Source organism: Myxine glutinosa, unplaced genomic scaffold (genome assembly GCF_964187855.1).
Source record: "Myxine glutinosa unplaced genomic scaffold, kmMyxGlut1.1 SCAFFOLD_422, whole genome shotgun sequence".
NCBI lineage: Eukaryota > Metazoa > Chordata > Myxini > Myxiniformes > Myxinidae > Myxine > Myxine glutinosa.
The window spans coordinates 143879-171071 of NW_027616521.1; the positions used below are offsets into that span (position 1 = coordinate 143879).

The window sequence follows — 27193 nt, forward strand, 5'->3', positions numbered from 1 at the left end:
CTATTAACTTGAAATTAAACAGCAATTACATAGTTCGTAATTGAATTGGGAACCCAACTATTTTTGAGGTCAAAGGTCAAAGTACAACTCAAGGTCAAACTTCTAATATCAATTTTCATCTGAAAAATCATCAATTTTAATCTGATTGAACAGATCTATGATCAAGATGGTCAATTTTAATCTTAATGAAATGGACAATTTGATGTAACTATGGCAACTTTTTTTGGGGGGTGGAGGTGGATTTTGCAAGTAGTGCTCTGCATGGCATCTTCCTGTTTGTTTGTTTGTGAGCATGATATTTCTGGTTATCTCCCTTTGTAAATTGCTATTTAAACATGCGACTAGCTGTGCTCGTACAATGATGTTTTTTCAGCGTTTAAGGGTTACGCGTGTGTGAGCAAGACTTTCCCTAAACGCCTTTCATATATTTGGCCCTTAGTGTTTGTCTAAAACCGAGTACAAAACGTCCCTCAGACCTTTCATTGTGTAATAGGTCATCTTGTTTAAGTCATTTAAATTTTGTTTATTATTTTCACGTCATTTTGTTTCTTTTTTTGAAAGAAGAACATCAAATATGACCAGACTTTCTTCTCGATATTCAATAGAAATCGTGAGCAAGCTTTAATACCACACCTTACTACTGGCATCAGAGATTAAGTTGGGATTCTGTACCAGCAATGTTATAACTGATTGTCATTTGTGTCATGCGTATTGATTATGCAAAATGTTAGATATTTCATGTCATGGCAAGAAGGAAATCACAAAACAATATTTATCCATGCCAAACAAACAACTTTCCATCTTTGACAACAAGCAGATATGAAAAGAATCCATCCTAAATTGATTTTCTCGACTATGTATACAAAAACTAGAGGTTCCAGGGAACCTGAACAAAACTGGTCTATGGTTAGAATATGCATAATAGAACCACAAACTATATAGTTTATATGTGCTAAAAATATATGACAAAAATTGATTTTTCAATATGGCCGTCCTGCCGCGCCCATTTTTGGGCGTGTAACGCCCAAATGCAATCCCAAATTAGTTTATGTCTTAAAGATGCTGCATAACAAGTTTCATCAAATTTCATCAATATTTGTGTCTTTCAGAGCGTAGACGTCAAATTGTTTACAGACGACAGACAGACAGACAGACAGACGGACGACGGACACTGGGTGTCGACAAAAACTCAGCTGGACATAGTCCAGTTGAGTTTTTTAAAAGTACAACTACAAAACCACACCACCACAACCACCACCCTGAAAAATTTGGTTGGTATGCGGCAAATGTCAATTATATTGTCTCACCGACAGCACAAATACGTTTAATTACAGCTAGAACAGCGCTCGGTAGAACACATAGCTCGGATCTGGATCTGGACCTGAACAAAAATCGAATCGGCTTGTTCTGGACACCTACCCAACTCATTGACCTAGTTTTGTCACAACTCGTCAATAACTTTATGGTATATCGTGCTATTTATCGTTTTACACTCAATGGTGTCGATTAATTTACAAAATTTAAAACATCTCTTATGCAGAGCAGGTTTGGATCTTCATGAAAATCAAATCGATTCCTCTCTGTCACACATCCTGTTCGTCCGAATCGTCCATAACTTTTTGAGATATTATGCTACATATTATTATTGGCCCGAACTCAAAATGGTGAAGAATCACTTGTAAATTCTAGTATCCAGATCTGGATCTTCACCAAAATCTAATGAATTTGTCCTCACATACCAAACCTTTCGACCAAATTTCGTACGAATCCGTCCACAACTCTTTGAGATATCCTGCTCACAGACAGACAGGGGTGAAAACATAACCTCCGTCCATCCACCTTAGGTGGTGGAGGTAATAACAATATGGTCATAATGATACAATTTTATACTGAAATTCAATCAAAAATCAAGTTGATATTAAACCCTAAGATTTGAGTGAGTGAAATCCTCATTAACCTACTTCCTATACAAGTACATACACCACACTTCAAACAGGCAAACGTGTTCTCACCCTGATAACATTCACTTTGGGTAGGAGAGTGCAGTCTGCCAGTGTGAGATGGTTTCCATCTAGAAACGAACGTTTTGATGGACTTTCACCAGGTTCTCCGGGCAGTGGACTCGTCAGGTACAAATCAAGGATCTCCAAGGTATGCATGAGTGCCCGCTGCTGTGCTATAGCCATAGAACCGGAAAGAAAACACAAAACCAAAATGGACAATGTGAAAATGAATGTTTGACTGAAATTATCATCTCTGAAAAAATTCTCTGAAAACAGATGTGTTTCTGGGTCACTGGTCATCATCAGTGTAGAGTTTATTTACCAGAAATTGAGCTACTAACCTGTCCCTCTTAAGATTATATCTATAGATGACACATTAAATGTTGAGAGCATTGACTCTGTGCCACACCAACACTTGACTCCAAACATCATGACCAGTGGGACATCTGCCACCCGTCCATCCTGTTTGCGCATCAATTATATAGTTAAGCGGCTTTCTGAATTTCAAGCGGGAAAGCAGATATTAAAGATAAAGTGCACTTTTGGCTTAGTTGCTGTCAGTTAAAGACACAGAGACATCCATTGCACATAATCTACATAAAAGTGGCTTTTGCTTGAATTATTCAATAAATAAATCAATTAATTGAAGAATGCGTGAGCAGTACTCGTACTCTTTAAAAACTGTGTGTACAATCCAAGTCCCACTCTCCCTCCCCCCAAACTCCTTTCTCCCGGCTGAGGTACGCACAACTCGCACAGTCCCAGGTCCACCACTCTCCCAGCCGAGGGAGCGAAGCTCGACTGGCCAATTTGTATTTACGGATATTTTCATTTATGGAGTTTTGTGATTTTTTCTCCTGGAATTGTGTTTTGGAGTTACATCAGTATGTGAAATTTATACTTTCTAGCCCATCTAGAAGGCACTAAACATTTATATCAGTGAGTGAGTGGTTATGTCATGGAGCTTTATCTATAAGATACACATCTATAAATGGATTGAGGTGTTTGCTGGAATGTTTGTACCAGCATTGCTCGCCAGGTTGGTGTTCCGAATGTATGCCGAAAATCTTGAGAAGATGTCACGACCTGCAGAGTTTGATCCTGGGTACTGCACCGCCAGCTTGGGATACCTTGAAGGAAAACAGGGTTGTGAAAGGCAGAGACATGTGCAGTTAATTTGAGTGTTTTTGAAAATGCTAAATAAAAACGAAAGGTAATTTTTTTATAGCAGGGCTGTTTGGGGGGGTGGGGGGGGGGGGAAATATAGATATGATAAATAAATAAACTAAAACAATTAAAATATAATAGATATTTAAAATAGGAGAGAACAGAAAGGAGAAATGTGAAGGGGAGAGAGAGAGAGAGAGAGAGAGAGAGAGAGACAGAGAGAGAGAGAGAGAGAGGAGGAAAATGAGGAGGAAAGATATATATAAAAGAAAAGTGGAAAAACAGAGTGGGGAAAAAGATTTTTCACGACAGCGGATCTAACTTTCCACCATCAACTTTTCCATCCTCACCAAAGAATCATGCACTTAAATCTATCTGGAAATGGGAGAATGCCATCAAACAGGGGACGAAGGCACTCCAGTGGTAGAGTGGCAACAATATTCAATATCTACCCGACATAATCAAGGATACCCATCACATCAACCTGGACTTATTCAATCTCTTCCCCACATAATCAAGGATACCCATCACGTAAACCTGGACTTATTCACTATCTACCCGACATAATCAAGGATACCCATCACGTAAACCTGGACTTATTCAATATCTTCCCAACATAATCAAGGATACCCATCACATCAACCTGGACTTATTCAATCTCTTCCCAACATAATAAAGGATACCCATCACATAAACCTGGACTTACTCAATCTCTTCCCCACATAATCAAGGATACCCATCACGTAAACCTGGACTTATTCAATATATACCCGACATAATCAAGGATACCCATCACATAAACCTGGACTTACTCAATCTCTTCCCCACATAATCAAGGATACCCATCACGCACCCAGGATCTTATTCAATCTCTTCCCAACATCATCAAGGATACCCATCATGTAAACCTGGACTTATTCAATATCTACCCGACATAATCAAGGATACCCATCACGTAAACCTGGACTTATTCAATATCTACCCGACATAATCAAGGATACCCATCACATAAACCTGGACTTACTCAATCTCTTCCCCACATAATCAAGGATACCCATCACGCACCCAGGATCTTATTCAATCTCTTCCCAACATCATCAAGGATACCCATCACGCACCCAGGATCTTATTCAATCTCTTCCCAACATCATCAAGGATACTCATCACGCAACCAGGCTCTGATTCAATCCTCTACCCTACATAATGAAGGATACCCATCACGTAAACCTGGACTTATTCAATCTCTACCCTACATAATCAAGGATACCCATCACGCACCCAGGATCTTATTCAATCTCTACCCTACATAATCGAGGATACTCATCACGTACCCAGGATCTTATTCAATCTCTACCCTACATAATGAAGGATACCCATCACGTACCCAGGATCTTATTCAATCTCTACCCTACATAATCAAGGATACCCATCATGCACCCAGGATCTTATTCAATCGCTTCCCTACATCATGAAGGATACCCATCACGTCCCCAGGATCTTATTCAATCTTTACCCTACATAATCAAGGATACCCATCACGCACCCAGGATCTTATTCAATCTCTACCTTACATAATGAAGGATACACATCACGTACCCAGGATCTTATTCAATCTCTTCCCTACATAATCAAGGATACCCATCATGCACCCAGGATCTTATTCAATCTCTACCCTACATAATGAAGGATACCCATCATGTACCCAGGATCTTATTCAATCTCTACCCTACATAATGAAGGATACCCATCACGTACCCAGGATCTTATTCAATCTCTACCCTACATAATCAAGGATACCCATCATGCACCCAGGATCTTATTCAATCGCTTCCCTACATCATGAAGGATACCCATCACGTCCCCAGGATCTTATTCAATCTTTACCCTACATAATCAAGGATACCCATCACGCACCCAGGATCTTATTCAATCTCTACCCTACATAATGAAGGATACACATCACGTACCCAGGATCTTATTCAATCTCTTCCCTACATAATCAAGGATACCCATCATGCACCCAGGATCTTATTCAATCTCTACCCTACATAATGAAGGATACCCATCATGTACCCAGGATCTTATTCAATCTCTCCCCTACATAATGAAGGATACCCATCACGCACCCAGGATCTTATTCAATCTCTACCCAACATATTCAAGGATACCCACCATGCACCCAGGATCTTATTCAATATGTAACCTCCATATTGCTTTCATTGCAAAAATAAATTTTGAGTGCTTTATCATTCAGAAACCGTTGTGGCCTGTTTCAAGTTCCATTGCATTGCTGCACGGACCGAACAGCAAGAAAAAGGCAAGCCACAAAGTATACCAAAACAACAACCACAAAGGTTTATCTCTCGAGTTCTTTAAAAGTGAAATTCAAGTGGGAAATTGGTGAATTAAATTCAAATATTTATCAAGCCACAGAGCTCACAAAATGTGTTCACAGCTAGAACCAACATGGCAGAGTTCCGAACATGAGGTTTGATTCGATGTTGGGCATTTTGGGGTTTTTTTAAATCGGTATCTATATATAATGAAAGCAGATCGCACAAAAAGATGAAAAAAATGTTTATTAAATAAATTTAATTAAAGAATACCAAATGCGCCCAACCAGTTCCACCAGGCATGAAAAAAGGCCTGCAACAAAATGGCGGCTTAAGACTCCTGCGAGGTGACAGTAGACTGACCAAGATGGCGCACCGCAATCCTGGTAAGGATTTCTTTTGTATTTTGATGATGATCATCTCGCTGATTATCTTCAAAAGGTGTGTTTAAATTCACCCATACATCCGATTTTCATTCCTGCACTCCCGTGGAGGTCCGTTCATATGCATGCAAAGCTTGGGGCCGCTAGGTTTCATGGTTTTGGAGTTATGGAGGAGACACACTGATACACATGCACACTTTATCTTTTATTATTATAGAGATGGTTGGGAGACAGTGGCCATAATTATATAATAATATGATCCCTGACAAAAGGAACTTCATTGCAGGAGAAGGCCATCAGCACCTGCACAAGGGTTGCCAACCGATGGCTGTTTGTCCATGCTATATCCTTTTTAAATGCTGAGCATCAAGCAAGTAAGCAACAAGTAGCATTTTCAAATCCATTGGTAAACTAGAACGCCACTCAGTAGAGCGCATATTCCCGCCGTGGGTTTAGTTGGAATAATACTGTTGTTGTTTTTAGAACCCTCCACTTTGTAAATATTGTAATATCCCTTATAAATAATCCCCTGTAAATATTCCCATTTTTGTGTAAAGGTCAGAGGTCGCACCCTAGCTCGGTCATATTGCAACACGTAGGACACCATAGGCTTCTTCTTTAGTTATCTCATTAGTGTGTGTTCTAGTTAAGGATCTGTTCCCAATAGTTGAATCTGCGTTGCATTAATCAAATACGATAGGCCCATTTCGCTCATTATGCACTCTCTCTCTCTCTCCAAATTATCATGTGGCTGGGTTAGCAGCATTCGCTGCATTGAGCCATCATCGCTGCCTCAGCGCTGGCTCCAAACGCCATTGAACACGAGGTCAGGCTTGGAGAAGAAAGGGGCGGAGCGGCAAGAACGAGGTGTGGCCACGTCAACTCACCACCAGGGCGTGGCAGGTAAGCCCCCACCAGCCAACCAGGGCTGAGGTGAGCTCGTTAGTGGGCGTAGCCCTATGAAGGCGGCTTGATTTCAACGTGCGATCATATAAGCACAAGCGCCAAGCCCTTTGACGGACTGCGCGAGGGGAGGTCATTGTGAACGAACTGCGCGGGGAGCGCTCAATTGATTGTCACTGCATTGAGCGATCTGCGCGAGGGTACCCTCTGAGACGAACGTTGGGCGAGAGAGAGTTGGCCCGAAGATTATGTACGCAGCATCCCAGTCCCTCGCATAATTATAAGGTCCGGTCGTGCGCCAACGACACGCGAAGCTGCCTGCCATTCTTTGCGGCGGATCCGGAGCCTGGACCGGACCCCATCACCTGGACCTTTCATTAGGCTGGGCCAAATCAGGGGTGATTCTCAATTTTTCATACTACAAGGTTGTAATTTACCTAAAAGTTGTGGCTGGGTAACAGAAACAAAAGCATGAAATGTTTTTTCAAAAATATTGACGTCTTACGGTAAAACAGCCCGTTACCATAGCAACCGTTACAGACGACTCAAAAAATTCTTAAAATCGATGATTTCTCAGGCTGTGTGTGACCCCCAGAGTTGATTCTGGTACCAAAAGATTCAGAATTGAAAGCCAAGGATGATTGGATAGTTTAACAATGTCTGTGACACAATTCAATACAACCTTTATCCCAAAAACTCATTTTCATCTCAAATTTAAGGCATTTGTTTGAAAAAAAAAAAAAATTTGCTTTTTAATCATAGGATAATCATTAATCAGAGCTATAGTCAAATTAAATGTACTTTAAATTAACTTTTGTCATTGATTAAGCTTTTTTGTCTCAAATTTAAGGTCTGACATTGAACATTGATAACAAAATAAAAAACCTAGTCCCAATTGTAATCAATGGAGGCCAATGACTTCTTAGTCACAACCTCAGTGGATGTTGCCAGTCCATGCAGCTTCTCCCTGACGCCCTTCACAACCCTGTATAGAGCCTGGAGCTGCGCCTCAGATTTGGGGGCCTTGTTTGTGTTCAAATCTGTGGCGAGTCCAAGTGTCCGCTCTGCTGCGTCATTGACAACTGGGAGTTTGGCCACAACTTCCTTGCCATGACGATAGCTGTCTGCGGTGGGCCACTGTGCAACGGGGAGCTTGACAAAACTGGAGTCAATACCCAAGAGTTCAAACATGCTCCAAGAGTCGTAACCAATAAAGTCTTTGAGGGCTTTACTCCCCAATTGCTGTGAGGCTGGCATCTCCTGTATCATGTTATGTGCAGCCCCATGGTACCTGAGCATAGCCCTTCTCATAGTCTGCTTGTCAGATGACGTTCTGTCCGAGAAGAGTGCCAAAGAGACCAATCTCTCTGAGAGGTACCACAAATGGTTTTGTAGCTTCTCTCGGGCCACAGGCACAAAGGACAGAAATTTGGCAGGCCACTTTGTTGGATTCTTTGCGATACTGGCCTCAGCCTTGAGGAGGTTCTTCATCAGGTACAGGTCGTTAGATGGTGCATCTGCAGCACTGGTACATGTCAACCACGCTTTAGTGTAGAAGACTGACATGAATGCAGCGAGACTGGTTATGTCTTCCAGCTCTTCGGGTGTGTAGATATCTCCCAGCTGCCGACGGTCCTGCAAGTCCTTCACTACAAGCTTGACTGCATCCTTTTTGCTAGACTGAAGGTGGCTGATTTCCTGCAGATGTCTGTGATACCCATGGTACTGGAGAACAACCAGTTCCCCTGTTGGTGGATAAGGGCCAGTGAATCCCTGGTTTCCTGGTAGATTGAAGATGGGGGGACACTTTTCGAAGAGCCACAACACGGTCTTGGCTTTTGTATCCATGCCTAATTGCCTATGTGATGCACTGCAATAAAAAAACAATTATTAATATAATGTTTGAATGAGAAAAGTAAACAAAAACAGCATACTTGCCTGATGAATGGTTACAGTAACAACCGAAAGCAGGCATTAAAATTAATGATTGTAAGCTGCTTTTGTTAACTTTTTTTTATTGAAATTAAGATGGCCAAATTTAAACAACGTTATAACAGTTATAAAAACTGGACAATACAAGGTTGTAAAAGACAATTTAAAGTAAATTTAATTTGATTAATGGTTATCCTATGATTAAAAAGCAAAATTTTCAATTTTTTTCCATAAATATGATTGAAATTTCAGACAAAAATCAGTTTTTTGGATAAAAGTGGTATTGAATTGTGTCACAGACATTGTTAAGCTATCCAATCATCCTTGGCTTTCAATTCTGCATCTTTTGGTACCAGAATCAACTCTGGGGGTCAAACACAACTTGAGAAATCGTCAATTTAGGCATTTTTTGAGCCGTCTGTAACTGTTGCTATGGTAACGGGCTGTCTGACCGTAAAACGTCAATATTTTTGAATTATTTTTTCATGATTTTGTTCCTGATACTCACTCACAACTTTTAGGTAAATTACATTGAATTAGGAAAATCACCTCCGATTTGGCCCAGCCTAACTTTCATCCCTGCTATTCCCCATTCGTGTAAGTGTGTTTGTACTGTCCTGGGCATGTGATAAAATAAGAGTGTTTAAGGATTGCCCTGTGTATCTGCTTCTTCCTCTTCCTGTACAGTCTTACCTTTCGTTTCTTCCTTGGTTTTGGTTTTGTACATAATTAATAAACCTGTGTTCTTCCTTCTTATTCTTTTGGGTTTCCTCTCATCCGGTCGCTTTAGTGATTTCTCCATTGATATACGTGGCACGATTTGGCCAACGCTCAGGAACGGGTTTGTTTTATTGCTAACGGCTCGAGCCTCGGATTGCTAAACCGCTCGGCAATCTTCCATCTTGTCTGTGGCTCGAGCAGAAGTATCGCCCTGCTTTGCAGAGAGTTTGGTAAAGGTATCTGGGAACCCGTTGACCAGTCACCCTGGTCAACCTCAACCCCGCAAAGGAGCGCGATATCTTCTAGGACTCGGACGGCCAGCTTAAAAGACGAGGGGATTAAACATCCCTCGGTAATGGGGGCGCCGTAATCCGAGATCCGCAACAATTGGTGTCGGGGAGTGGGATTGGACCCGAACCACAGTTTTTAATTCATCTAAAAAATTTGGTCGAAAAAATTAGGAGAGGCCAAAATTATTTTTAAAACCCAAATTAAGGTCGTGCCATGGATAATCAAGGCGATTGGATGCCGGTAGGGGAGAATGAGGAGGTAGAATCGACACAGGACCCCAGGGAAGAGGTGGGAGTAATGCAGGAGGAAAGCAAAGAAGGTGCGGTAGCGGGGGTTGCAGGTGCACAAGATGGCGGCGCCTCACACGTGGCAACGAGGGCCGCGCCCGCTGCACAAATCGGGGGGATGAATGTGCAGGACCTCATGGCGCAGATTCATGCAGCCATACAAATGGGGAATATGGGATTGAGAAATGAATTGAGGAATGATATGGCAGACCAAATTGGCAGACTAAAAAATGATTTGGGAAGCAAATTGGGGGGATTAGGAAGCAAATTGGGGGGATTAGGAAGCAGATTGGGGGGATTAGGAAACTAAATTGAGGGGTTTGGAAACAGAATGAGTGACCGCATACAAAAATGTGGGGAGAACCGAGACCACATGGCAGGCGGGAGAGGCGCATCGGTACGCAGCGAGGTAACGCGACTCGAGGAGCGCGGGGTTGAGCGAGGCAGAGCAGAGCGCAGTTAAAATGACCGGGATAGAGATCGCGACCTGGGGTATGGGGAAGCCGGTGACCGCCGAAGTAGAAAAAATTGTAAGCGCGCCAGCGGTCGTCGGGCTTCACAAGGAAAAATAATTAATTCAAATTGGAAAAGAAATAGTGGAAATTGGGTTAGAAAAGACGCCGGACGTAGAAAAGCACTCGCGACAGGGAGAAATGGAATGTGCCCAAGGTCCATGTTCGCATCATGATGCCGTGCTTATTAACCCCAATGAAAGTTTGCAGGTGGTGGAGGAACAAAGAAGAGGAAGCGCCCAGGTGAGTCGGGTTGTGTTTGGTGCAAAAAGAATTTTCGCGTGCTTGGGGTGCAGGCGTAACCCGGGAGCTCGTAAAAGGTCTGTGGTGCGCGTTATGAATGGCAATGGCGCGCGTGTGCGAACGGCGCCGAAGCGCAAGTGTGATACCGAGTGCGAGGGAGAATGCACGGCAGAGTGTGATAGTGGGAGTGATTGTGATACAGAGGGTGCGTTGGTTGTGGCGGGTGTGCGAGAACGCACACCTGAGTTGGTTGTGGCGCATGTGCGGGAGGGCACATCAGAGCGCGTGAGTGGGTATGTGCAAGAGTAAGAGTGCACACCGTGAGTGTGGTAAGAGTGCACACCCACGAGTGAGTGGTAAGAGTGCACACCCACGAGTGTTACGGAGGACGTAACGGAGGAGAGGTGTGGAATGGAGTCTGTGAGCGGAATGAGTGTGCCTGGGTGGTGTGCACGGAGAGAGAGGGCGGTGACGAAATGTACGGAGTGTATGGAGACACCTGGATGTGTGAGTGTAAAAGGGGTCGCGTATGCATGTGAGCATGCAAGTCAAGCATCGACGTTGACCGGGACAGCGATTAGGCCGACGTATAGCCGACGCGAGCCCTCGGTGCACGGTGTTCGTTGTGTACTGGGGGAACCGGCGAGGGTCGTAATCACGGCGGTTTCAAAAGAACCGCCGTGCGCGATCCGCGCCGGGCCCCGCCCTGCACGGTCGGTTCCGCGCTTTGCCAGGCAAAGCGGGCGGCCCGATTTGAGGGGAGGTAGGAGGGGCCGGCGCGGCGCCCCCTTGTGGTGGTGGCGCTCCACCCGGGGAAGGCTGGGCCATCGCGCGTGGCAGCACAAAGCCTTGCACCGGGATGGTGCCTTGAGCCTTGGCCCGACGAAACCTCCTCCCCTGAATCGAATGCCGGACGGACTCAACCTACAGTAGACCCAAACCACCCGCATGCATTGCTCAGCTTTGCGAAGCCGAGCTGTAAAGAATGCATGGACATACCGAGGAGGCTCAGATATAGCGGACTGTGATGATGATGGTGTTATTGTTTGGAATTGATAGGGAATTGGCTTGAAATTACTAGTGATTCGAAATTCGGAATAGTGATGGTTGGAAATTGATACCCAGTGTCGGGGGGTGATATCCCTACCATCCCTCACACGCCTGGGGCAAAGGAGCTATATTTTTATGGGGATTGGCTGTGTAAACTAGCCCGGGAGGGTTAGGTTAATGATTCGGGAAATAGCTGACAATAGGTAACTGTAGCTTTAAGTAGCGACATTTATACCTGTAGTGGGGACGCAGAATAGCTTAGTTTGGATGATAACGATGAGGGAGTGATTAGTATAAGGGAAGATGGGGAGCACGAGTTTCAGAAGGGAGTAGTCAGCTTAGGTGATGCTGTGTGTTTGTGGTGAGGGTGATGAAGTGAGGCAATGCTCGTGAGAGATGTGTGTCATTGCTTGGATTGAGTGAATGTGCCTGGAGGAAAGGAGGGTGCAAGTGCCACCAGGTGTGTGTGCACAAGGTGTGCAAGTGAAAGTACAGGTGTATGGAGAATGGTTGTATGGAATAGATGGTATGGAATAAATGGAGTATGGAATCGATGGTGTGGAGTGAGTAGTGTGGAATATGTGGAGTGGAGTGCATGGTGCGGAAGAGTGGATGTGGGAAGATGGACCCCTTCACGAATACCCGGGGAGGGTAGTTTAAAAGTAGGTAGAGGGAGTAGGTAAATTGTGGTTGGATATTGACATCTGTGGTGCGAGAGAAGCAGAGTACTGCTTTGAGGGGTGCATTAGTGGAGTAAATTGGCTGGGCGTGTGGCCTGTTAGTACGTATGGTTAAATGGGCACTCCGCCACTGTTAGTCTGTCGGCCAGGTGAGGCCGCAGGTAGGCTCTGGGAGCCAGTAGAGTTCAATGGGGCCTGAGGATCCGGAGGACGGACCCGGGTAGCCCGACGCCAGAGAGGGCGGTAGTGGGGTGAGAGTGCCAGAGGGCCTTCCCCATGTAGGTTAGGGTAAGGAGCAGGTAAGCTCGGGAGACAACTACAGTGGCGGAGGTGTGCAGGTGAGCAGACCTGCTGGGAGCGCCACACGACCCAGCCCTGAAATTGTGTGAGGGCACAGGGAGTAGGATCGGGGGAGTGAGACCCCAAATTGGTGAGCACCACAGTTTGGTCAATGGGAGTTCGGTTCTTAGAACCACATAGTGTAAAATGGCCAATGGTTTTGCAGGGAAAGTACCCGGCTAGAGTAAAAGTTTTAAAGTCATTTAGAAGGTAGTTAGGATTGGAAGTCTCTTGGCACCATCTGCATCCACTCACCAGGGTGACAGGACTCCCCACCACCGGTTTGTGCAAATGTCTGGTATGTAAGACGCATCATGACGTGGGTGTGACATTGCTCATTGTTCCATCTCTTCCTCCTTATGAGAGATTGATGGTAAATTTGGAATAGAGGGATTAATGAGAAATTGGGATTGATGACGAATTTGGTATAGAGGGGAGATATGGGGAAGACAAGACGTAGCGACGAATTTGTAAATTGTGTAAATACGGGGTAAGGGCAAGGGTAGATTAGGTGACAGGGGGGGAACGTATGGTAGGGACGAGCTTTCTCGGCTCGCTCTCCTGCGCACCTCACCTCTGCATTACCTTGTGTTGATGTGTGCTCTTGCGCCCTTGCACCCCGCTAACCCTGCTCTGTCGTCTTTCCTCACTCATGGACCGTGGTCTTTGTGTGCAGAGGGGAAAGTGTGCAGGTGTCACAGTTGTGTGCCCGCGCCCTCACTGCTGCCTGCCTGGACCGGTACCACACGTATGGACCGCACGTTGTTGTGGCCAAGCACCACCATATGGACCACAGGTCTGTGGCCAAGTACCACATTCATGGACCCCACATTTTGGGGCCTGGCACCTCTGCTGGGGACCGGCTATTGTGGCCAGGGAGAGCTTGCTTGCGGACCACGGTAAAGGTGGCACCTAAGCCATGCAGGTGGACCACCTTAGTTGGCCCCTGCTGGCCATAATTAAAGAAATGGACATGTTTTGTGCCTTCTTTTTAGTACCAACTAGGCAGCAAGCAAGAAGTCGTCCAGGAACATCGGCCCAGCAGCCAAAAACATCGGCCCAGCAGAGAAGACATCGCACGTCATCTGCTGATTATTATTTGAACTGTGATGACTGTGCACCGGATGGTGCTTTTTGGCATTTTGGTGCTTTGGTGCTTATTGGTGCTGGTGGTATCGGTGCAGTGCGGTGTATGCCTTTCCTCTTCTCAAAAGATCTTCTTTTTGTTTCCAAAAACACAGGTCCTGGGTTCGCGTGTAAATACCAACTAGTGTCTTTGTAAATAATGCTCCCCACCGTCAATGTGTAGTTTGAAAATTAATTCCGTGATTCTGTTATTCTGTGGGCATGAGTCTGATAGACAGAATGCAATGCAGCAGGCGGGACATACTTAGTTGTTTTTAAAAATGTCGCACTCAGGGTGAAGTTAATAGTAGAGGGTTACCACACCTGAGTGTCACACTAAGTTAAAGTTCTGTCGGGCCGGGACGGCCCTGGAGGTAATGAGGGTGCAGTGTTGTGGTTTTTAGAACCCTCCACTTTGTAAATATTGTAATATCCCTTATAAATAATCCCCTGTAAATATTCCCATTTTTGTGTAAAGGTCAAAGGTCGCACCCTAGTTAGGTCATATTGCAACACGAAGGACACCATAGGCTTCTTCTTTAGTTATCTCATTAGTATTTGTTCTAGTTAAGGATCTGTTCCCAATAGTTGAATCTGCATTGCATTAATCAAATAAGATAGGCCCCATTTCGCTCATTATGCACTCTCTCTCTCTCTCTCCAAATTATCACGTGGCTGGGTTAGCAGCGTTCGCTGCATTGAGCCGTCATCGCTGCCTTAGCGCTGGCTCCAAACGCCATTGAACATGAGGTCAGGCTTGGAGAAGAAGGGGGCGGAGCGGCAAGAACGAGGTGTGGCCACGTCAACTCACCACCAGGGTGTGGCCGGTAAGCCCCCACCAGCCAACCAGGGCTGAGGTGAGCTCGTTAGTGGGCATAGCCCTATGAGGGCAGCTTGATTTCAACGCGCGATCATATAAGTGCGAGCGCCAAGCCCTTTGATGGACTGCGCGAGGGGAGGTAATTGTGAACTAACTGCGTGGGGAGCACTCGATTGATTGTCACTGCATTGAGCGATTTGCGCGAGGGTACCCTCTGAGATGAGCGTTGGGCGAGAGAGAGTTGGCACGAAGATTATGTACGTGGCGTCCCAGTCCCTCGCATAATTATAAGGTCCAGTCGCGCGCCAACGACACGCGAAGCTGCCTGCCATTCTTTGCAGCGGATCCGGAGCCTGGACCGGACCCCATCGCCTGGAACTTTCATCCCTGCTATTCCCCATTCGTGTAAGTGTGTTTGTACTGTACTGGGCGTGTGATAAAATAAGAGTGTTTAAGGATTGCCCTGTGTATCTGCTTCTTCCTCTTCCTGTACAGTCTTACCTTTTGTTTCTTCCTTGGTTTTGTACATAATTAATAAACCTGTGTTCTTCCTTCTTATTCTTTTGGGTTTCCTCTCATCCAGTCGCTTTAGTGATTTCTCCATTGATATACATGGCACGATTTGGCCAACGCTCAGGATCGGGTTAATTTTATTGCTAACGGCTCGAGCTTCGGATTGCTAAACCACTCGGCAATCTTCCATCTTGTCCGTGGCTCGAGCAGAAGTATCGCCCTGCTTTGCGAAGAGGTTGGCAAAGGTATCTGGGAACCCGTTGACCAGTCACCCTGATCAACCTCAACCCCGCAAAGGAGCGCGATATCTTCTAGGACTCGGACGGCCAGCTTAATAGACGAGGGGATTAAACCCCCCTCGGTAAGGGGAGCGCCGTAATCCGAGATCCGCAACAATACGTTTTGTCTAACATCCCCTCTCCCCAAAACAATAAATGAAAAAGAAAGTAAGCCCTAACGGTCAGAGAATTTGTTTTGATATATCTCGGGATTAGAGGAGAAAAACATCATTTAAGAATAAGAATAAAAGCTTTAATGCAGTAAAACAGAAAAAAATCTTTCCCAAAAAAATTCCTGGATCCGGAATAATATCCTGAGCTTCACCAAAAACTAATCAATTCTTCCTTATCCCAAGGGCAATCATCCCACCAACTTTCATCCAAATCCGTTCAGAACTTTTCCAGATATCTTGTTCACAAACACACAAACACACACACACACGGACGGACAGGATCGAATGCGTTACTCCCTGGCAGGAGTAATAAACCCGAAAACCGCAGAGCCAGAACCAGAATGATTTCTTTGGCCTGGGAAGGCCATGCGAGGTTCCTTCTTCTTCAGCCTCTAACAACCCTGGGTGAATATGCGATCTTTTAAAAAAAAGTTGGAATTTTGCCAAATCTGTTTTATTCGTTTGTTAATATACCTCAGCCATTGACAAATCTGGAACTAAGTCTTTATAAGTTCATCAAATACTGACACCGTGAATGAAATTCGCTGAGATAAATGTTGATATCTCTTCTGAGGTTAAAAAAAACAGTTTTAAAGCATTATACGTATCAAACAATACATTTTATGAAACGGGGAAACCTAATACACAATTTGGTGGTTTTAAAATGACAGAATATGTCTTTATTAGAAAAGAAAAAAAAAGAACCTTGAAGACGACGCTGCTAACAAAATACACCGCTCTAATGCGTAACCACGAGTTTAAACGACATTTACAACAAATATGAAAACTATTTTCATATCACAATGTTAAATATAGAATATATAGAAGATAATGTTAAAAAAAAATGAGCCCCGTCTTCCAATGGTAAACAATCCTTCAAAAAATTCCTGGATCCGGAATAATATCCTGAGCTTCACCAAAAACTAATCAATTCTTTCTTATCCCAAGGGCAATCATCCCACCAACTTTCATCCAAATCAGTTCAGAACCTTTGCAGATATCTTGTTCACAAACACACGAACACACACACGCACACACACACACACACGGACACGGACACGATCGAATGCATTACTCCCTGGCGGGAGTAATAATAACATTGATATTACAATGAATAAATTCATGTTACATGTTGTGTAGTCTTTGTATCTCGACTTTGAAGTGTTATCATAACTAGGATGCTAAAGTTACGTATTGCTCAAATTACTTCATACGATGCCAGGCATGTATGACTGACTGCTGTCATATATGCTCGACATAACTGCTTCCATTGCATTGTTTATGAAAGTTGTTGCATTCTCCATAAAGGAATACACCATGGTAGCCAAACATTCAAGCAGGTATGTTACAGAGAGAGAGAGACAGAGACAGAGACAGAGACAAACAAACCTTGGAGGGCAAAGGATATCTTCAAGGAACTCTTCAATCTTGAGTGTGTCTGTTTTGACTCCACCATTGAAGGTCAGGAAAGGTGGCTGGGTACCAGGTGCTAAGTTGGCAAGATTAGCAGATTTTCTGGAAGAGTAATTAAAAAAACAGTTTTGAAATCTCTAGAGCAATTATTTATTTATTTTTTTGCTTTGTCCCCACACACATCCCTTCTTCCCTTGATGACAAATTTCAATGGGTAAGGCTCAAAACTGAATTGGTCGTTCAATAACAAAGTGGAACATTAAAGTTGAGATGTGCTTGTCATGTTCAGAAAATACACACATCCATGCTGTGAGACACACCATGCAGAAAAACACCTCACCACCACATAATTAAAAACACCTCACCACCACGTAATTATAAATACCTCACCACCACGTAATTCAAAACACCTCACCACCACATAATTAAAAACACCTCACCACCACATAATTAAAAAACACCTCATCACCACGTAATTATAAATACCTCACCACCACGTAATTCAAAACACCTCACCACCACATAATTAAAAAACACCTCACCATCACGTAATTAAAAACACCTCACCACCACATAATTATAAACACCTCACCACCACGTAATTCAAAACACCTCACCACCACGTAATTATAAATACCTCACCACCACATAATTAAAAACACCTCACCACCACGTAATTAAAAACACCTCACCACCACATAATTATAAACACCTCACCACCACGTAATTAAAAACACCTCACCACCACATAATTAAAAACACCTCACCACCACATAATTATAAACACCTCACCACCACATAATTATAAACACCTCACCACCACATAATTCAAAACACCTCACCACCACGTAATTATAAATACCTCACCACCACGTAATTCAAAACACCTCACCACCATGTGATTTAAAAACACCTCACCACCATGTGATTTAAAAACACCTCACCACCATGTGATTATAAACTCCTCACCACCACATAATTCAAAACACCTCACCACCCCATAATTATAAATACCTCACCACCACATAATTCAAAACACCTCACCACCACGTAATTCAAAACACCTCACCACCACGTAATTATAAATACCTCACCACCACATAATTAAAAACACCTCACCACCATGTAATTATAAATACCTCACCACCACGTAATTCAAAACACCTCACCACCACATAATTAAAAACACTTCACCACCACATAATTAAAAACACCTCACCACCACATAATTAAAAACACCTCACCACCACATAATTCAAAACACCTCACCACCACATAATTAAAAACACCTCACCACCACATAATTATAAACACCTCACCACCACATAATTCAAAACACCTCACCACCACGTAATTATAAATACCTCACCACCACATAATTCAAAACACCTCACCACCATGTGATTTAAAAACACCTCACCACCACGTGATTATAAACACCTCACCACCACATAATTCAAAACAACTCACCACCTCGTAATTATAAATACCTCACCACCACGTAATTCAAAACACCTCACCACCATGTGATTTAAAAACACCTCACCACCATGTGATTTAATAACACCTCACCACCACGTCATTTAAAAACACCTCACCACCACATAATTCAAAATACCTCACCACCACGTGATTCAAAACCACCACAACGTTATTAAAAACACTTCACAACCACGGAAACAAAAGTTTTAGGGCGTCGTTAAGTGAGAACACAGACACTGCCCAGATGTGTAGATATACAGACAAATGACTGTACCCGAGTTGCCATTTTGTCATGGTTTAAACCAATCATAATTCAAACAATAATTCAAAATATTCAATATTAAAATGTATTTGTAATATACGTGATATCACATTTTATAAACAATTGAAGTTGAAAACTTAAGTTGAAAAAAAAGATTTTCCCCCAAAAAATAAAATAATAAATCCCAGCCAATCGGTCCTTGGCTTCCTTCTCAGCCTTCCTTCCACCAATCAGAGGGAAGCTTCTTGCCCCACCCTCTACCAATCGGCGGGCTTCATCCTGCCTCGTCTCCCTATTAGTGGTGTCTCGTCCAATAGCTGCCCTCTGGGCATGTCTATTGCCTGCTTGCTCAATGTTTTATCGCCATGTTGGCGCAATGCGTGGGCGCTTCCTGCCTGCACTTCCGGTGAGTTTTATTGTGGGGGGAATTTTATTAGTGTGTGTGCTGCTATTGGGCATACCTAGTGTCTGTTGGTGTAGTGCCATAAGGGACAATGGATAAATCACAAGGTCTCACACACAGGGGAATTAGCATAATCCCTACTCGAGTGAACATGAGGCCATCCTTGTATGACCACAAATGTACGAGCTTAATCCGACATCCGGGCTAGACAAGTCCTCTACTTATGTACATCAAAATGCTTGTTCTTCTTCACAACAATCGGGAGCATGATATCGACACAGATCTACCTGATCTATATATTACTCTACCCCAAAATTCACAACAGTATTGTATTTTTAAAAGTCCATTCTCCTGCAGAAGAAAACACTTATGCCAAAACAAAAATACTGACAATAAACATAATAATACAGGATGAATTACATATAATGACCACTCAACTGCCACACGCCACAGTGTGCAACAAAATTATGATGTCACTTAAAAATACACTCTTATGGTTTAGTTTTGGAAGAATAAAGTGCACTGTGCAGAATTATAGCTTATAAACAGGGAGGAACAACTGACAATAATCGCAAAGGTCTAACTAGAGTGGCCTCAAAATGAATATCGCTGGTTAGATTTCTACCTCCAGGGTGATGTCGTGGAAGTGGTTTGGGACTCAAGACCAATGACTGGAAAACAGGTTTACAAAGATCCAGACTTTATTAACTAGTTGTTCACTTCATTCAAATACTAATAACTACCGTTAACTCAATGGACCAGATAGCTCTATCCGCATAGTCCCTCTTTCTCAGCCGATGTTTCTCCGTAGCGCCGTACTCGTTGGTATTCGTTCGTTCGTCGGGCAGGGCTTCTGAGGACAAGTGCTCCTGAATCAAAGTCTGTTCTGGTTTATATCGGCACACTTGAGTTAATCCCTTCTCCGCTGAAAGGTTGCTCCGTCATCCCGCTCGCCTTACTGGCACCAACTCGCTCCCCTCCTGCTGTGAGTTATATTTGCCTTACAATAGGAGAGTGCTCTAGCCTGGGGCTGTGACCAGGTGAACAAGTCATTACTACTTTCGTGCACATTCCTGACATTAATTTCAAGTCGTTGGTTCTTCCTCGTTACCAGTTCCAATCAATGAGTTACCAGTTCTAATCAATGAGTTACATTTCCACAATTCCCTCATCTTTTTGTTTTTGTTTATATTAACCATTAATCTAAACATCAATATAAGTAAACAATCAATCACTCCATGTAAACATCAATACAAGTATAAGTAAATAATCAATCACTACAGGTAAATATCAATACAAGTATTCAAACCATAACTTTGGTAATCCACTTCCCTTAGGCATACACCGTCCTCCTGCAAGAATCACAAAACATTTCGTTGGTCATTGACTCCTTCCATATTGTTCGATCTATTGCATTTGCATCACAAATATCTTTTCAAAACAACACTTCACCATCACCAAGATACAACAATTTCACTTCATCTTCAAGTTTTGTAAAGCATCTGCAACATCTGGCAAAAATGTTTGCCTCTACACAAATGTTGACTCTTTGTTTGAAAGGAAGGGCTGATCACTTGTGTTTGAATCCAGGTATGAAACATTTTCTCCTAATGTCTTCATAGCACCTGCACTACTTCGTGTAGGGTCTTGCTGTTGTAATAACTGCACGGAGTCATAGACTGACCCTGCTCTCCATGTAGCATTCTTGCCACTCTTGCTGTAGCATAGTAATTTCCTGAACAAGGCCTTTGCCCAGTTGTAGTCGACTTGCCTCCTCCCTCATTGTGAGTGGGCAGCAAGTATTGGTGTGACGTTGATTGGCCAGCAAGATGTGGAACAGGGATGCCGGATGCATCCACAATGATGTTGGGACTATGGTGTTCAGGTCATTCATGGTCCATACCAGGAGCAACCAGCAGAATCGCGCACAGCTGTTGTGACAAGGGCACAGCCGTTTGTTTGCAGCTCCATGCTGGTTCCCCGGAAGTTGGTGAAGTAATAACATATGTCCCCGCATTTCACAGAGGTTGCAGGTAAAATGTCGTTGTCCTGCAACTTCTGATGTGATGAATGTTCGAAGCCTTCAAACAAGAGTAAGTGATCGCCTTCCTTTCATATGTTGCAGTGTGATCCAGGCAAATGGTCACATAAATTTCCTTGGTGAAGGTAAGCATCCATCTCCAAGTTACACGGGAGAATGTCTTCATCATTCTTTGAGAAAGAGGGTGTATGCCGCGATTAACTTCATTTTAGCCACAAATTTTCTTTCTCGAACTTCTTCCCACTTCCGTTAGCACTCCCTTCAAAATGTGATCTCGTCTTATCCTTATGCTCAGTCACATCTGAATCTGCTTTCCACACAAACTGAATCAGATAGGGTACATCTTACCATGAAATCAGCATAATCATGTATGTCTTCCGACAGTTTCACATTCAACAATTTGTTGTTTTTCCTTAAAACATTTAAAAGTTATATTCATTTATATGCGTCACACAAATAATATTCAATCAGGTATGTATTTCACTACTAAACTAAGAATAGCATCCACAAATGCTTTCAGGTTAATATAGTTCAAAAATTAACTCATGCAGGTATTTTAGCACTACTCTAAGAAAATAAATTGTATATGATTACAATCACAAACGGGAATATCTAATTCCCAACAACAATTTTCCCAAACCAACAAATTAAGCATAATGTATTATTACCATAATTCCTCTCCACTTTTTCTTTTCCCTTTTTTTTCTTTTCTTTTCTAACAGTGTGTCAGTCGTGGTGATATGAGTTCACTGGTCTTGTAATTGACACAACTCATAACATTGTCGTTATGCCATTATCTTAATTCTACTGTATTCATTTGCAACATCACTTGATTTAATCTTTTAATCTCAGTATTTATGTCGCCATAAAAGTCTTCCTTTTCTGGTTCCACATTTCTTTCCTCATTTGTAACTTCATGCGTTATCATCGTGTTGTTGGTTACCTTATTCAAACACACCGTCACTCAGGCTTTCAAGCAAGCCACCACTAAAACAATTGCCAATATAACTACTAAACCCACAAACAAGTCTGCTACTCCTTGTATATATTCATACCTATGACATAATTATATGTCGATGACATTCAACATTATATACCAAACTAACAAGCTTCCTAAAAGGTAAATAAAGAAAATCCCTTAATATGTAACATAAATCAGATTATTTGTCTTACCCTGATCCCCCTATCTCCCGTGGTCGAACTAAATCCCCTAATCATGAGTGTAGTTGTGATACATTATCCCTCATGTTGCGCTAATATCAGTAGATAATGGTATGTCATGTAGGCAAATAAATGTCACTATCTTCCCTAATTCAAGTCGGAATATTAAATGTTGAAAATGTAATGTTTATCAATGCAAGAGGTGTTAAAATGTAATTCAAATGAATGTAAATCACGACTATCATTTATCCGCCACTGAATGTTCTGCTGGGCTGCTAGGTGCAGCCTCATTTTCTGTGGGATCGTCCATATTAGCCCCATGTGCTTGCTTGCAATGAGAGGCATGAATCCAACTTTCTATTTTGGGTCCATATTTGTTCCTATTCTTATCAATCTCCTATGGTTTATCAATTTGTTCCAAGATACCGCAACCAAAGGTTTTAACCAAAGCTCTACCAAACTATTTCCAATGTGAACAAAAATGCCAGTGAAACAATGATTCGAAGAATTATCTTCAAGGGGTCAATAAATTTATTCTATAACCAGATCTAATTTTCCCATCCAATAGTTTGCCTTGCCACATGCCATATTATAACACTTTAATAAACCTTCGAAAAATGTTTCCCATCTCAACAAATTTCCTTTTTACAAATAGCCATGTGTAACTTACGTATTTAACTACAATATCCTCTCAATTTGTTTGGCCTAACTGGCCGCAAAAGTGGCTGCCGGCATGCAGTACCGTTTTTTATCTACCAAGGAAGTGCTCGTCCACACAAGACCTCTACCAAAATGTTGTTTGTAAAAACAAATCTGGGATTTCTGATTACATGGATGCACTCAGGACATTTTCAGGCTGCTGTTAACAATCCACTATGATAAATTAATTCCTTTACCCACAATCAAATAATTAGTACAAATTGAGGATATTATCCCTATCACATTCATTTATAGATTCATTATGTTGGATCTAAATTTTCAATAATTTCCCACTGCTGCAAGGAAGAACAATAGCTCTCATAAGTCTTAGTAATATCGTACTTAATTTACCCAGCATCGAATAATTTATTTACTATCCTTTCTCATCTGTTAACCAGTGACTTTGTTTGAACTCCAGAACTCAAAACTCACAATAGTTCAAAAGCAAAATTTTCTTTACTATTTTCCCATATCATCTATGCCTAATACACATCCATACATACAGCACAATTTATATGCTGATAAAATTCAAGTTTATATATATAAAAATCCATGAGCAGAGTACTCTGGGAAGTCAGTGTAAGACCTCTCCCAAATTTGGCTAATTGTGTACTCCCACATTTTTATGAAGCTCATATCCATAAATAGCTTTGATTCTCATATAAATTCTATCAAAATGGAATCTCAAGATTACTCCCAATTTTTACTATCAATGAATTTACTATCAATGAATGGCTGCTCATAACTCAGCAAATCAAATTCTTTTATATTCCATCTCCCTTGACAAAAATGATAATGTTCATAATCAAATTATATTTCTATTTTATTTTACGAATTCTCTCGATATGTGATCCCATCCACATGGAACTATCTATTTTCAGACAAGGCACACTGTCGGTGTCAACAATCTTGTAAGATTGATACACAAAAACACACACACACATGCATTATGCATATTTGTTTGCGTTGGAACCATTATTTACAGATCAAGATGGGTGTCAATTTTATTTCAATTTCATAAAATTTGTCCATCAAATTTAAAATGCTAATACACAAATAGACTAAAAGTCTATTCTTAGAAAACCCCTATGATGTCACATTGAAATTACCCTTTCAGTTTCCACAATAATTTATCCAAATTTGACTACCCACCCATTTGTATGTCAGTCGACCACTGACCTATCAATCGTGCAGAACAATAGTCCGAAATTCCCACCTGATCATCATGTGACTCTTGTCACTTGGTTTGCCAAAAAAAAATTGCAAAGCAATTGTTCCAAACTTTGTAAATTTAAAATTTTGTGCCCAACATAAAAGATCCAATTTCAGCATTTGATCAATTAATTATCAATTTGCTTACAAGCAAAAGAAAAAATGAATAATTCTTGCTCCGAAAACTTTTCAGACACAAGAATCATCGACAGTTATTCATGTTTGTCCAGTAATCTAATTTGTTGAGGCCAATCGTCATTTGGGATTTGTCACAATGAAGGCCTAATCGTTGTCTGAGGTATCGGTCAGCACTGGTACCCTTGATCTTGGTTTACCCTATGAACTTGTCTTCCTTTTGGAATACGGACATCCTCTTTTCCAATGTCCCATCCGTCCACACTTGAAACACCGGTTTCTGTCGTTGCCTGGTCTGTGCACCTGTGCACTTGTATTGCTGGGCTGCATCTCTACATCCCTGAGTTGCCACTGCAATCTCTCGTTATCTCCTGAAACACGAAAAAATTATCTGTATCGTCCTTTTTGGGGAGACAACTGGAAATCAGATGGGACAACTGTCATTTTCATTCCTAATTTCGAGGGCAGTTGTGCATTTGTCTCCTCCACTGTATCCTGTATCCTTTTTATTTTAAATTCTAGATCCGTTATCCGTTCTTGCTGTTCCCGTTGTCTGGATTCACCATCCCAAAGATGGAATGCAAGCCAGTCTACCGTTAGATTCTGTCTCTCCCTGGCTTTCAATCTTTGTCCCAATCTTTCCAATCGACTTCGCTCAAATGTACCATCTCTTGGAAACTCCTCAGCATTTCCCTTTGTCCACAAATACCAATTCTCGACCTGCCTTATAGCTTCGGCACCATAACGGTCGTACATATGATATGTACAAGTACCTTTTTGTGGAATCTCTGGTTGTCCTTGTGTATTCTTGCAGGTTCCATTTCCCATTCTGCCTTTTATCAAAGTAGCGTTGGATGTGTTGTAGCTTGTTCCTCTAAAGCTTCACTCGTACCTCCAGGAAGGATCTCTCCACCTGTTCAAACGGTGATTTCCAGAGAATCTCTCTCACCTGTGGCTTTTGCACAATCCAATCTCACAGATCAGTATTTGTAAATGAGCCAGAGGGTCAGTATGAAATGGGTGAATCCTCAGGTGTCCGCTCTGTTGAAGGGGAAATCACACAATGGTAACCGCACATATATATCTATATATAAACTCACCACCTTGCTCAATTTTCCAAGGTTGTCTTCACATTGATAATATCTCACAAAGATATCAAAACTTCTTTCTTGAGGCCGCATTTTCATCAATCAAACAATCAATATATTCTATTCAATTTATTCAGTTCAATTTATTCAATTAAATTCATTCAATTAAATTTATTCAGTTCAATTTATTCAGTTAAATTTATTCAATTAAATTTATTCAGTTTAATTCAATTATTCAATTTCAATTAATTTATCAATATTCATCAATAAATCAAATTAATCATTTTGGATGACTCCTTGCATAAGCCCTTTCCCCAATGATGTCAGGACAGGTCCATCTATTGACTGAGATTGAAGATCATCGGTCGTCACCTCTAGTTCATACCTCATGTCAATTGACGAATCACTGTTCTGTCCTAGGGTCATATCTGACATATTTTCCCATTTTGTCTGGTCTCCACAAATTTTCTTTGCAACCACTAAAGGCAACTCATCCTTCATTCGTGAGACAGCCAAAATGGATGGCAGATATTAAAGTTCTTTGGGAAAAATATCTCATCATTTTTCTTTTAATAGTACCCAAAATCTCTTGGCAATATAAATTTCGTAAAACTCCTGAAATGGGACTGTCAAATTCCTTCAATCATGCTAAATTTTGAAACTCCATCACTTGTAATACCCAATTTATCCCATAGGGCTTGAAAGTTCTTTCCCAAGTTCGTGCAATCATTCTGCATCGGAACCCTATGATATCATTCATAATAATCATCATGATTTTATAATCATGGTCATATCATAATCATCTATTTGAAAAACAAACATTTCCTTTATCACCACAGCTATGTGGTATACTCAACAATAAATAAACTGTACATAGCAAAAGGCTACCTCCTGACCACGTAGTATTCCTATTGACAATAAGTCATAACAATATCGAATAATCATTAAACAATTAAAAGAAAAATCGCTTCTACTGCTCCAGCCGCAGCATTCGTCATTTTGTCTGCTCATTCGCGTGACCAAAACGAAATAAAGGGAGCTCAACCATTACACGGCGCTTTTAATGGCGCATGCCATAGGAACTCAACGCAATTTCGATTCGGCCAGAAAAACGAGCAAATTTTGGAGGATGTTAACTGGAATTTGTCGTGAAAATATATACAAAATATACAAAAATATATACCCACAAAAATAAACAAACCCAAACAAACCCAAGGTCGACCATATTACACAATATTACACCATTTCAGGTAACATGAGAAAATCGTCATGATTGCTGAAATGTTCCAGGGTTTATGCACAGCTTAAAAGAGGTATGCTTTGTGGTGTTGCCCACCTACCACATTTAATTAAATTACCACATTGAATTAAATTACACCATTTCAGCATCGTATTGATTGCTGGAATGTTCCAGGGTTTATACACACCTTAAAAGAGGTATGCTTTGTGGTGTTGCCCACCTACCACATTGAATTAAATTACCACATTTAATTAAATTACACCATTTTAGCATCGTATTGATTGCTGGAATGTTCCAGGGTTTAT

General features: G+C 41.9%; 1 protein-coding gene across 1 annotated transcript; it reads right to left on the minus strand.

The window, feature by feature from the left end:
* Positions 1 to 1868: 1868 nt before the first annotated feature.
* Positions 1869 to 19580, minus strand: LOC144888983 (chloride intracellular channel protein 4-like). The gene is made up of 7 exons (XM_078768775.1): positions 19542 to 19580; positions 19371 to 19377; positions 17394 to 17472; positions 17142 to 17267; positions 3027 to 3133; positions 2013 to 2176; positions 1869 to 1889 (listed from the first exon to the last, which is right to left on the minus strand). The coding sequence occupies exons 1-7, from the start codon at positions 19578 to 19580 to the stop codon at positions 1869 to 1871; spliced, it is 543 nt and encodes a 180-aa protein (XP_078624901.1).
* Positions 19581 to 27193: the final 7613 nt, after the last annotated feature.